The following is a 13557-nucleotide window of genomic DNA, read 5'->3' as shown; positions in this document are numbered from 1 at the left end:
TCTAAAGAATGCTTTCAGCACCTTGTTGAATCAATGCCACATAGAATTAAGGCAGTTCTGAAGGCGACAGGGGGTCAAACACCGTATTAGTATGGTGTTCCTAATAATCCTTTAGGTGAGTGTATATTCTATTCGTGACACATTAAATTAATGCCAGTGTTAAGTTACAATATTTTGTCCTGATACTAGGTTAAGATTTCAGTTACTAATAACGTAAGAACTGCATCTTCCTAATGCAGTAGCCTTCACTTTTTTAAATGCCTTAGACGTGAGTTCAAACTAAGTCAATAGCATCAGCCACTAATCACCAATTATCATTCTACCAAAATATACATTTACCAACTGAATTGTCCACATTATGTACTGACTACATTTTACATTTTATCTTTTTATTATGTATTTGAAAAAGACATAAAGACATTGCTAATACCTTAACATTTGTTGCTCATTGCCACTCCCTGGGTTAGTCATTAGGCTTCTCTCTCACTAAATCTGCATATTGTTACATTTGTGATAAAAAGATACGCATTGATTGTAGGAAGGCAATTTCATTTAACATACTGAAAAAAAAAATTGTTCAAGACCAAAGTTAGCAATAAATTATAACTCAGGACACAAGCTTATACTGGAGAAGACTTGTATGCACATTAGCAGTGGTTCAGCAAAGAGTGAGAATGAACAAAACTGAAATCTACAGATTTGTGGAGAAAATAAAGCATTCATCAGTAGACAACTGAAATAATAGCCACTCCAGACTTTGTATTGGCCTACTCTTTATTCCAGAGATTTTTAAGTAGCTTTCTGTGAATGCATGTTTCCAGTAGTGTTTTTCTAGAATCTGTCTGACAAATCTCTATGACAAGTTCATGAGGTTTTCAAGTAGAACAACTTCAGTCACACTCCTTCAAAACATTACATTTCCTTTTTAAATAATTACAACTGCAGTAGGCTGGCACCCTGCCCGGGGTTTGTTTCCTGCCTTGTACCCTGTGTTGGCTGGGATTGGCTCCAGCAGACCCCCGTGACCCTGTAGTTAGAATATAATGGGTTGGATAATGGATGGATGGATGGATAATTATAAATGTTTTGTTTTCTTCTGTCCCTTAGATGATTTTCTATTTCAGGTTGTCAAATGTAATTGGAAGATACTGTAGTTTAGCTGCATTCACAGTGCATTATAAAAACTAGCTATAATATTATTCTTCTTATTTGGCTGGCACCTTTATCCAAGGTGACTTACAACATTTGAAATACAGTTTCTTGTGTTTTCACAGTTGGAGCACAGGTAGGTGAAGTGACTTGCTCTTGGTCACACAGGGTCAGGAGTGGGTTTGGGCTCACCACCTCAGGGTTTAAATAATACCCAAATCCAACTTAAGTTGTTTAATTTATGTAATGCTGCATTAAGTTAGTTACTTAACACAATCTATCAGGTTCTGTGTTTGTAATTAATAATTGAAGATTATTCTTATTATTATTATCTTATTATTTCCTTAAATTCTGTCGTATCAATTGTTTCTCTGCCAGCATTTTCCCTTAGAATGATATTGGTTAAAGTTGCAGAAAATATAAAATATACATAAATTTATATTAAATGTAATTTTCTTAAAGCTGAAGAAATAATGTTGAAAAGATAATATATTGTTATGGTTAACAGGTAACAGCAAATTATGGTAATTAAAAACTATAATGCCATGTTTTCACTAAAGTCATTTACTGTAAGTAACACTGAATATGCAACTGTGTACCAAACTGACAAAAGCTGAACATTTTAAATAACATTATTGGTATATTTGAGTTGGTGAACAGTTTCTTTATATTTATATGTTTTAGATTAGTATTATGACATTAAGGTTGTTTGAGCACCTTTTACAAAAACCCAATGAACACATCCTTTACAACCTAGTCTTAAGAAACCTGGAGGAGAGAAACTATACTGAATACAAACCACCTTGTCAAGAGGATAAAGACTTGGTTGAAAATGGACAGATAGCTGAAGCAATGTAAGTTTGCAAAGTTTAATCATACTGTTCAAAGAATGTTATATTTACTAAAACAAGTGTAATACTTTGATTAAGTGTTATTTTAGCCATTGCCTGCTCATATTATACAAAAATGTAAATTTAATTACATTTTTATGCATTTAGTAATATGACACTAAATGACCCATTCTGTTTATTTTAGTGATCTAGAAGAAGATCCAATTTTTGCTGACATTGCTCCAGATAACAGAATTTGTAACTCTGATTGGTTAAGTGCATCCCCTCCACAAACACCCGATCATTCAAAAAATGATGGGAAAACAGAGGTTCACAAAATTGTAAATAGGTAAAATTGCACATTATTCTCTGTTATTAATCATTTCATCCAAATATTTAAATATTAATATACCTTATGTGAACGTAGAAATAAAAGATTTGCTAATTATTTTTTATTCTTGTAGTTTTCTTTGTTTAGTGCCTGATGAAGCAAAGTCATCTTATCAAGTAGAAGGGACAGGATACGATACCTACCTCAGAGATGCTCATAGACAGGTTCCTTTATTCTTTTATTTCCGCAGTTAGAGCTGATTGTTTTTCATTCATCTATATTACATAATTTTTTTTTTTATTTTGTACATAAACCATACATATTAAAACATGTGTCTTTCATTCTTCACAAGCCATGTAGGTTTTAGTATATTTTTGTAGGCCTTTGAAACTTAAAGTGGAAATTAACATTATGTGATTCATATTTATTTATTCTTTTTTGTTTGCTAGTTCCGGGATTACTGTGCTATTTGCATGAGATGGGATTGGCCAGGATTGCCAAAAGCTTTTGAAAAGTGTGATCTTAATGCCACCTTTTATGAGGGGCATTTTCTTAAAGTCCTTTTTGATCGAATGGGCAGAATTCTTGACCAGGTATTTTTTCCTTCACTAAACTATTTTAGTGCAGTTGTAATTTTATGAATACACATCACATGGATACAGGTGTACTATTTAATAGTTATTGTCCAGAAAATAATGATTCCAATATTTTAGATAAGATTTTAAATCAAGGGTAATATTTTGTGGATTTGTGACATGTTAGTGAAAATGAAAATTATATTAAGAATAATAATACAAAGCTAAGCTAATGCTAAGTATTTTTTTAAAAAAAGAACATTAGATATATGTAACAGGTTAGTAAGCAGTTTAGTTATAGGTAGCACTTTCAGAATGTTCAAATTTTGAAACTGTTGTCTTCACTCTGAGTTATTAGGGATTGATCAGCTATGTTGGGCTGAAGGACATGTTCTTATTTTGAAAAATCATATGAGAGAACACATTGCTGATTTATGTACAATGTAAATCATTTCAATAAATTTACTTGATTTTAATGAAAATTTATTGTTATGTAACCTTAATTTAATGTTTACAAGCAGCTAATGTTGCAATTGTATTAATAAAGTGTTTATATTTTGTGATTTCAGCCATATGATGTAAATTTACAAGTGACATCAGTGCTGTCAAAGCTCTCCCTATTCCCTCACCCTCATATGCATGAGTTTTTATTAGACCCTTATATCAACCTTGCTCCAGGATGCAGGTCTCTGTTCTCTGTCATTGTCAGAGTAAGTAAGTTATTTATAATAACAGTTATTTGCTTAATTGTATTGTTGTGAAATTTTTGTTTTAGTCCCTTGGTTTCTATATAGTGTATTAGAAGTTTGGTATATTAAAAAACTCATTAAAAAACAAAACTATAATAAAACATTTTTAACAACTCTATAAACATGAGTTTTTAAATAGTGCACGAGCCAAAGTACCTAGTATTGCGCAGGTATATTTGTATAATGGGTTATGGTAAGAAAGCAAATATACTGTATATGGTTTTTAAATATTGCCCCTTTTGTAAGTGCTGGCTGAAATGTAATTGTCTGATGCTTCTCTCTAAAAACCATCAATTCCTCTTTTCTCATAAGTCTAGAATTTGTTCTTTTTGTGTATAATTTGACTCCATACTTGCCATAACTCTTTTCTGAGTTGTAGCCATGAGCAGTAATTCATTGTACTTCCTGGTTTAGTGTGGTTTCACAAAAAGATGTTTAATATGGCATAATAAATTGTATGGCTTATTGAACAATTGAATCCATGGACAGTGGAAAACATCTACAATAGGAAGGGGATGCCAATGGGTTTTGTAGACCTCGCTTCAGGTCACTGTATTATTACAGGAGACAGCACCAGTATCAGCATTCAATGAAGTTATAAAGATAATTGAAAGATGATTCATTCAACATTAAATTAAAATATCTGTAAATAATAACATTATATTGGTGTCATAGCCTAAAATTATAAGTGTTGCTTCATAAAATGGGATTTAATAAAGGAAAAGTTACCAAAGCTGTCCCCAGTGGTTCTCTTGTTTAGAACAGTAATAAAGCTTGTACTATAAATGTGTTTTAATTTTGTTTCTTTCACATATATTAAGGATATGGAGGTGTGAGATAGCATCATCTTTTTCAAAAATGAATGGTTTTGCTTTGATAAAAATATAGTGTCATCGGTTAGTTTTGGAGTTACTGCCATGGGTACCTGTTGCAGTGAAATTCCTATCTGCATGTTTGACCAACATAGAGCAGACTGACCACTGTCCTTGTCCAGCACAGCAAAACTTACCCCATTGGTTATGTATAATATCACATTGTTCCTTAAGGGTTTGGCAACACTGCACACCCCTTCTGAACCTATGTGTTTTTCACAGAAGGGTCCAGATGAAAGTAAATAGAGAAAAATTGACTAAATACCCATGATGAGATAAAAAGACGTACTTTTATATAAAATCTCTAATACAGCAAGAAATTAGCTTTTTGCTTTAGTCATGTTTGAGGTTGTCTTGAGCAACTATTCATCCTCCTTGAATTCATGAAGGGAAAATATCACATTTGCAGTGTAGTGTAAGTTTATATCATTTGCCTTTGCATGTGGGCTTTGCTGGCAAGTGAAGCAACAAGAATGTTGAAGATAAAAATTTATTTCAGCACTTCTTATTGACTGTTGCTTTTCTCATATTATTACCTTTTTACATAATAATGTTTCTTGTATATACAAAGTTGGCTGGACTATCAAGTTTTTGTGAGGATCTTAACAATACTTGAATTAAAAATTTGGAAATTCCCTAAAGAGTAGAATTGCCTCCATATGTTATTGATTTACAGTTAAGGGGCAATTTTTATTAGTCTGTCCAATCAGGTATTTTAACAAAAAATCTGTCATGGTTTCGGTGCTTTTTGCCCAATTTCCATATTTGCGCTTTATGTTCTTTTAAGTATCTGAGAAAAAATTTTGATAGTATCAGAATAATTAGTAATTACATTTTTCTTTCTTCAAAACTGTTAGCATGTTTATTTCCAGATAATTCTTTTTCTAGGTTGTTGGAGACCTTATGTTGAGAATCCAGCGGATCCCAGATTTTACCCCTAAACTTCTGCTGGTCAGAAAAAGATTACTAGGATTAGAACCTGAAGGCCCCACGTAAGTTTTTATATATATATATAATTTTTTTTTTTAAATGCATGTATTGAGTTGCTGTTCTAAGGATAGTTACATTACAGACTTTTCAGGCTAATTTTGTTTATATACAGAATGACTAAACATACTTTTATGATGTTTTACTGTATCATATAATATTACTCTAGTGATATTATCCTTTATGATGTTTCCTAGTCAGTTGCTTAATGCAAGAGGGATAATTAAAAAGGTTTTGAAAGCTGTAGTAAAATCTAAATTTTAATATCTATATCTGAACGACTGGTTTCATTGTTGTCCCATAGCTACACTTTGCCACTGTTGAAAAATAAAGCTTGGAGAAACAGATTAAAAATTAAAATTAAACCTTTAATATGAAATTAAAGAAATAATAATGTAATTAAAGTAAACCAAATACCCATTTCCTACATTGCTTATAATTTTAAAATGATTTCTAAATATAGTATGCCAGATATATGCAAAATGCTTGAATTTCAGATTTGACTGAAAACAACAACATTAATTTATATAGCACATTTTGATACAAAAAGTAGCTCAAAGTGCATTACATAATGAAGAAAAGAAAATAAAAGACAAAATAAGAAATTAAAATAAGACAACATTAGTTAACATAGAAAAGAGTAAGGTCCAATGGCCAGGGTGGACAGAAAAAAAAAAAACTCCAGACGGCTGGAGAAAAAATAAAATCTGTAGGGATTCCAGGCCATGGACCACCCAGTCTCCTCTGGGCATTCTACCTAACATAAATGAAACAGTCCTCTTTGAATTTAGGGTTCTCACGGAAGGACTTGATGATGATGGTCATACAGACTTCTGGCTTTTAATCCATCCATCTTTGTTGGAGCATCATGGTGCTTTGAGTAGATGCGCCACCACCAAAAGAAACCGGAAAAGAAACAGAAGAGAGTAGGGGTCAGTACAGATTTTAGAGCCACCATGAATAGTTATTATAATGAATTGAATATACAGAGTATCAGGATTTTAATTAAGTGAAGTTATAAAGGCAATGTTAAAGTAATGTGTTTTCAGCAGTGTTTTAAAGTGCTCTACTGTATTAGCCTGGCGAATTCCTATTGGCAGGCTATTCCAGATTTTAGGTGCATAGCAGCAGAAGGCCACCTCACCACTTCTTTTAAGTTTTGTTCTTGGAATTCTAAGGAGACACTCATTTGAGGATCTGAGGTTACGATTTGGAATATAAGGTGTCAGACATTCCGATATATAAGATGGGGCTAGATTATTTAAGGCTTTATAAACCATAAGCAGAATTTTAAAGTCAATCCTGAATGACACAGGTAACCAGTGTAGTGACATCAAAACTGGAGAAATGTGCTCTGATGTTTCTTTTCCTAGTTAGGATTCTAGCAGCTGCATTCTGCACTAGTTGCAAACGATTTATGTCTTTTTGGGTAGTCCTGAGAGGAGTGCGTTACAGTAATCTAGTCGACTGAAAACAAAGCGTGAACTAATTTCTCAGCATCTTTCAGTGATATAAGAGGTCTAACTTTGCTATGTTTCTTAAGTGAAAAAATGCTGTCCTAGTGATCTGATTAATATGTGATTTAAAATTCAGATTACAGTCAACAATTACCCCTAAGCTTTTTACCTCCGTCTTGACTTTTAATCCTAATGTATCCAGTTTATTTCTAATAGCCTCATTGTATCCATTATTGCCAATCACTAAGATTTCAGATTTCTCTTTAACTTGAGAAAGTTACTATTCATCCATTCTGAGATACAAGTCAGACATTGTGTTAGTGAATCAAGAGAATCGGGTCATCAGGTGCTATTGATAAGTACAGCTGTGTGTCATCAGCATAGCTGTGGTAGCTCACGTTGTGCCCTGAGATAATCTGACCTAACGGAAGCATGTAGATTGAGAAGAGCAGCGACCCAGGATAGAGCCTTGTGGAACACCATATGGATATCATGTGTCTTTGAGTTGTAATTACCACAACTAACAAAGAATTTTCTCCCTGTCAGGTAGGATTCAAACCAATTTAAGACACTGCCAGAGAGGCCCACCCATTGACTAAGGCGATTTCTAAGAATATTATGATCAATGGTGTCAAATGCAGCACTCAGATCTAAGAGGATGAGAACAGATAAATGGCCTCTGTCTGCATTTACCCAAGTCATTTACTACTTTAACAAGTGCAGTTTCTGTGCTGTGATTTGTTCTAAAACCCGACTGAAATTTATCAAGAATAGCATGTTTATTTAGGTGGTCATTTAACTGCATAATGACTGCCTTCTCCAGAATTTTACTTAAGAAGGCAGGTTAGAGATGGGTCTAAAATTTTCAAGAGCGAGGGGTCAAGATTATGTTTCTTAAGTAGGGGTTTAACTACAGCAGTCTTAAGACAGTCTGGGAAGACCCCGTATCTAATGACGAATTTACTATGTCAAGAACATTATCAATTAGCACGCCTGATACTTCTTTGAAATAATTTGTTGGTATTGGGTCAAGGAGCAGGTGGAGGGTTTTAATTGAGAATTATTTTTGTAAATCAGGTAAATCTATCCTAGTGAAAGAGTTTAATTTGTTTATAACAGAATGCTGGGGTTTAGGAGGATCCTTAGTGTTGGGAGATATACTATGTTATTTCTAATATCATTAATCTTTTGATTGAAAAATACAGCAATAGCCTCACAGGTTTTACTGGAAGTACTTAGGAGGCATTCCTTTGAGTTACCTGGGTTTAGTAGACGATCAATTGTAGAAATAAGACTCTGGGATTACTAGCATTGTTATTTATAATCTTGAGAAATAGCAGCCTCTCAAGACGGACAGTGTTATTGTATTCTGTTATTTTAACTTTTAATATTTCATAGTGGATAGTTAGTTTAGTCTTCCTCCATTTACGCTCAGCTCTACGCATGTTCTCTTTAAATCAGACACTCTTTGGGTCTTCCATGGTATAACAATGCTAGAAGATTTTTTAACTGTCTTTTCAGGTGCAACTATGTCAACAGCAGCTCTCACTTTAGTATTAAATCTTTCCACCTTACTATTTACATTATCCTCGCTATTATAGTTGGCACTATAAACGGACTGATTGCTTAGAATGTTTGTAAGTTTTAAAGCTGCTGATGAGTCAAAGAAGCGTTTTTTAACAATATGCTTCTCATGGGTGTTTTCTATCATTATTTCTATATTAAAAAGTAGAAGAAAATGGTCTGAAAGACCCATATCAATGACCTGCTTTATATCAATTTTTTTTCCTTTAGTAATCACTAAGTCTAACGTATGACCTGCTTTATGTGTAGGCTGAATAACGAGTTGTCTCAAATCAAAAGAGTCCAGGAGGTTTATAAAGTCTTTTACTTTTTGGTCACACTGATTATCTATATGAAAATTAAATTCGCCGACTATTAGAGTGTGTCATGGTTCATAATTAAAATTGACATTCAGACAATTCCTCAAAAAGACGCGTTAATTTTGGAGGTCTATACACGGATAATACTAGAACTTGAGAATCTCCATGGATAACAACGGCGAGATACTCAAAGGACTTGAATTTACCAAAACTAACATCTTTACATTTTAACCGGCTCGAGTAAATGTTTGCCAAGCCGCCTCCCCTTTTTCCTTGGCGATCTGCACGAGTAAAACTGTAATCCGGAGGCGCATATTCGATTAAAACAGCCGCGCAGTCTGAGCTAAGCCACATTTCACTTGGTGCAATAAAATCTATTTTTTTTTATCACTAATAAGATCAATCAAAACAATGTCTGGCAGTGCACATTGGAACTAGGGGTTAAGTTTACCGAGTGTAGCTTAGAACGTGTGCTATCAGCATAAGAAATGGGTTGTCTTCCTGTTGTTCTCTGGAATACAAACAGTTTTCTTTGTGTCTTGGGACCCAGTGGTCACTGTCTCTAGAGCAGCACTTGCCCAGCAGGCACCACGTTCTGAGACAAATGGTGCCATGACCCAGATTTGCTCTGTGTGGTGAAGCAGAGTACAAGCATCAGTGAAATTTTAAAAAGAGAACTCAGAAGTCCACCACATACACCTTAGAAGCAGAAACTTGTCCACATTGGAGTGGAGATGATCTATTTCTGTCCAGCAATGCAAACAGCTTCTTTGTGTCTTTGTAACTTGAAGGTTGCCGGTGGCCACCAAGGAAAAATTCTCGAACTGGGACAATCAGTTTATATTTATTGTTTGTGTGTGTTTGCTTTGTTGATTTACTAACCAGTGATGATTGGTGAGTTCCATTTTATTGTTGTAAAGTTAGCATACAGGTACATAAAAAAGATCCTAATAATATTTTGCAAATTGACACCGAACTCTCTGTATATATTTTGCACTCTCTCGTGGTGTCTATGCATTTTTTTCAGAGTACTCCTATTCCACCCTATGGTGTGCTTGTTGTTCAATGATGCCTGTAGCTTTTTGTAGATCCAGTGAGTAGTGTGTTGTTCTATTGATGACTGGTTCTTGGTTCACTCCTGGTACTGCTCAGATAGGCTCTTCCTGTTTTCTCAAGCCTGAAGCAGAATATATGGTGACCGAAAATGACCACATAGATGTTTATGTATTTGCTCTTTTTTTTATTTTTATTTTTTTTTTTTAATATAAATATGACTATTACCAAACTTGCCTAACAAAAATGTATTTTATTGCAGCATTGAAAACATGACATTGTTGGAAGGTGTGATTGTCCTAGAAGAATTTTGCAAGGAATTAGCAGCTATAGCATTTGTTAAATTTCATGCTTCTACAACACCTTAAAGCAACTTCATGAATGTTACAGACAATTTCTGGCACTTCAGCATGAATACAGTTGAGATGAGACAGATCATCAGCATAGCACAGCTGCGATAATACGCTGTTTTAATCCAATCCATCCTCTCATTTGACTGTGGATAAAATGCCAGTTTCTACTCTTGAAATATTCAACTGGGTCTTAAAAAATTATAAAACTGATCTGCTAAGTATAATCCTCTACCCTTTGGGAATCATGATGGATAAAAAGAAAATGGCTTTTAACAGAACCAGGAAAAACCCTTTTGGATCAAGTGCTGTTTTATTTTATTTTGTATAGTGCAAAGAACTATATTAAGTGTCAAGCTGTGTTAACTTCACTTTAATAACCAGAGATTCTTTAACATCTGGGGCCTACATGCATAAAATGCCTTAACATTCTGACTGCCTTAAAGAAAAACAGGTTGCATTTGCGTAAAACTGCCTGATTACCACCCTGGTTTGGGGCATGCTTTCATTTTTATGTTTCTGAGTTACAACTGAAAATTATACATTTAATGGTGATATCATGAAAAAATACTTTAAATAACAGAAACAAGTCTGCCTTTGCTGCGTTCTTTTAAGGTCAATGTGTAAAGGAAAGGATTAGTCCATTAGGAAAATCAGCCTTTTCTTTTTGTCCTTCACTGTCAACACAAAACAAAATGTCCATATAAACATGCTATGAAGCACTGCCTTTAAAATAATCTTTGATGGTTTTTGTCTTGCTACCCTTTTATCATCGGTGGCCATTTTTTGTTTTGTACTTTGCTGGGTGTACAGTGTATTTATCCCAGCCTCCACTTTCACACAAGTTTTATGCTTGAAAGGCCCCATGTTAAAAATAAATAGACAGGAACTAGGGAGCTTTTTAGCAGTGTAATCTATGGTGGGCCACGTGAGAGTTTTTCAATATGCGTGTGTGTATGTGTAGGGGTTTTTTTTTTTTTTTTTGAATTTGTAGAAAAAATGTTATCAACTGTGCCTTGACAATAGGCATGTCACAAGTATTATTTCTATTACTGTGGGAATGTTTTATATGATGGATAACTTGTTTGAACTACAGACAGTTTAATAATAGTGAAATGAATGCAGTATCTTTTTTATTATGGACTTAAAAAGTCCACCAATTCTATATAATACATGATCATATTTTTCAGTATTCATTAAGTTGTTATTGGAATCTCTTCCATTATTTAGTGGTTAAACTTTGCACTCATGTTTACAGTTGTGTTTTAAAACATGTCATGCACTCTGGATTTTCAACTTCATGTAAGGTGCACCAACCTACAGTATACAATTAATACTTTCCTGATTTTCTTGAAAAGAAACGTGTACCTTTCAAATCGAATTCTGTTGTACAGTTCTATGTTTGGGTTGTTGTAAGCCTGCAGATTTAATAATTATCTCTGATTATTTGCCAGGTAGCAGACATTCCTTTTGGTAAGAATAAACCTAAATACCTGGATTAGGTAATAAAATAGATACTGTATATTGGTGCAATATGCATAGGTTATCCGTAGATAAAGTTTTTTATTTTATATTTTAGTATAGGGTAAAAAAAAACAAAAAAAACTTTCATTTATTATGCATGCATAGCACATGCAAATTTAGGATTATATATATATATATGCACATTCACAAGTTGTCAAACTTGGTAAATCTTATTTGTTTTATGTGCATTTGATGTGGAAATAGAATTATATTCACAAATACCAAATATTTATTAAGACATGCACTCTACAGCATAAATTATTCTACAGTGTTTCCAGATTGCTGGAGAATAAAATGATCTTTTCGCAGAACCTTGATAATAAACTTAAAGTCTCTTGCCTGATGAAGAAAAAACGTTTGTAATGGTTAGAGTCACCCCGATCACAGATTTATTAGTTTAAGGATGGACTAGGCATTTTTTGTATAAGAAGAAATATCCTGTATTTGTCTTTTTACTGCACTAGTCATTGAAATATTGATCTGGTGCTACATCCTTGAAATATGAACACTGTAACAAACTGTTTTATAAAGAATTCTGTACTCTTTTCTTATCCATGACTCCATGTAGCGTAAACACGTGGTATATAGATACTTCACTTCAGATATCCCATAGTAAAGATCAGGTTGTAGGTGTAAATTTAAATAGAAAAAAAGTCATAATCCACTGCGTAATGTTGGATATCATGTATAAATAATATATTGTAGCTTTTTTTAGCCACAACATGGGTGAAATCATTACAGGTAGTATTTTTCATATCTTGTTCTGAAAGAAAACCTACTCATTATGTATAGCTGCTCAGTTTAAATATAGTAATTAAAGCATTTCAATGGAACCAGGTTGGTATCACTTCATATATTGTAAAATATTTTGAATTTCTTACCCACAAACCATATTGGTCAATTTTAGAATGTTCTCTTTTTAAATAAATAAAAATTGTCATGTCTGCTACCTTCAATATAATTGTTTTCATTTTGTGCACAATATAAATGTTACATTTGCACCTTATTTTTATCCTCCTTCAGCTGGGAAGTTCTTTAAAATTAAACATATGTCATATTTGTGCAATTTAAAAATGTACTTGCTGTGGTTGCTTTACATTGCTGTTGTAAATAATCACTTTGCTATCCATTTTCCATTGCATTAAACAAAAGTGTTTTATTTGAGACATCAAAGTAATATTGCCTCATTTTTGTGTGTTTATTTAGTTAGACTCTGGAGTAACTATTTAAAAATGATCAAAATCAATATTGTCAGTCTTTAAAAGAATTTTGTTGTAGATATGTGAGAGTTGGCTTTCTCAGGCAAGGTCAGATCCATACATGTCCCCAAACTCAAAACAAAAGAAAATTCCACCTCGCCATAATGACTACTCAGTGCTTTATTGCAGAATATTTGTTAGAAAGGTAAGTAACATTTAATAATGTGACCACTGATAGACATGAGTTGTATATGATGGAACAAATACATAATTATTTATTTACAGTAATAACTGGTTTGTTACAGGGAACATCACCATTGACCATCCCTCATTTTTCACTAAATGGTTATGTAGCTCAGTGAGCATGACAATTGTCAGCTGCCTTGATAGGACATAGTTTTGAACATGAACACGGTAAAGAAATGTGAATGAGTAGATGCTGTCTGGGAGTACCAACAGTAACAAGGGCAATGGCCTCATCGATGGCATAGCCTCAGGGGATGCACAAACCAGTGTGTTTCTTCACGCCGGTTCCAAGCCCGGATAATTGGGGAGAGTTACATCAGGAAGGGCATCCGGTGTAAAATTTTGCCAAATC

At 33.6% G+C, this 13557-nt stretch overlaps 1 protein-coding gene across 1 annotated transcript in view; it reads left to right on the top strand.

The window, feature by feature from the left end:
- The window catches only part of fhip2a (FHF complex subunit HOOK interacting protein 2), a 55045-nt gene extending 42119 nt beyond the window's left edge, over window positions 1-12926 (top strand). The window contains exons 11-17 of the mRNA XM_039775638.1: window positions 1834-2003; window positions 2185-2328; window positions 2444-2534; window positions 2760-2903; window positions 3455-3595; window positions 5395-5498; window positions 10149-12926. Of these exons, the coding sequence (XP_039631572.1) occupies window positions 1834-2003; window positions 2185-2328; window positions 2444-2534; window positions 2760-2903; window positions 3455-3595; window positions 5395-5498; window positions 10149-10254 (900 nt within the window). The 3' untranslated portion in view covers window positions 10255-12926. The remainder of the gene's footprint in view (window positions 1-1833; window positions 2004-2184; window positions 2329-2443; window positions 2535-2759; window positions 2904-3454; window positions 3596-5394; window positions 5499-10148) is intronic.
- Window positions 12927-13557: the final 631 nt, after the last annotated feature.

The sequence above is a fragment of the Polypterus senegalus genome, chromosome 1 (genome assembly GCF_016835505.1).
Source record: "Polypterus senegalus isolate Bchr_013 chromosome 1, ASM1683550v1, whole genome shotgun sequence".
Classification (NCBI taxonomy): Eukaryota; Metazoa; Chordata; class Cladistia; order Polypteriformes; family Polypteridae; genus Polypterus; species Polypterus senegalus.
This window is presented reverse-complemented; position numbering and strand designations above follow the sequence as displayed.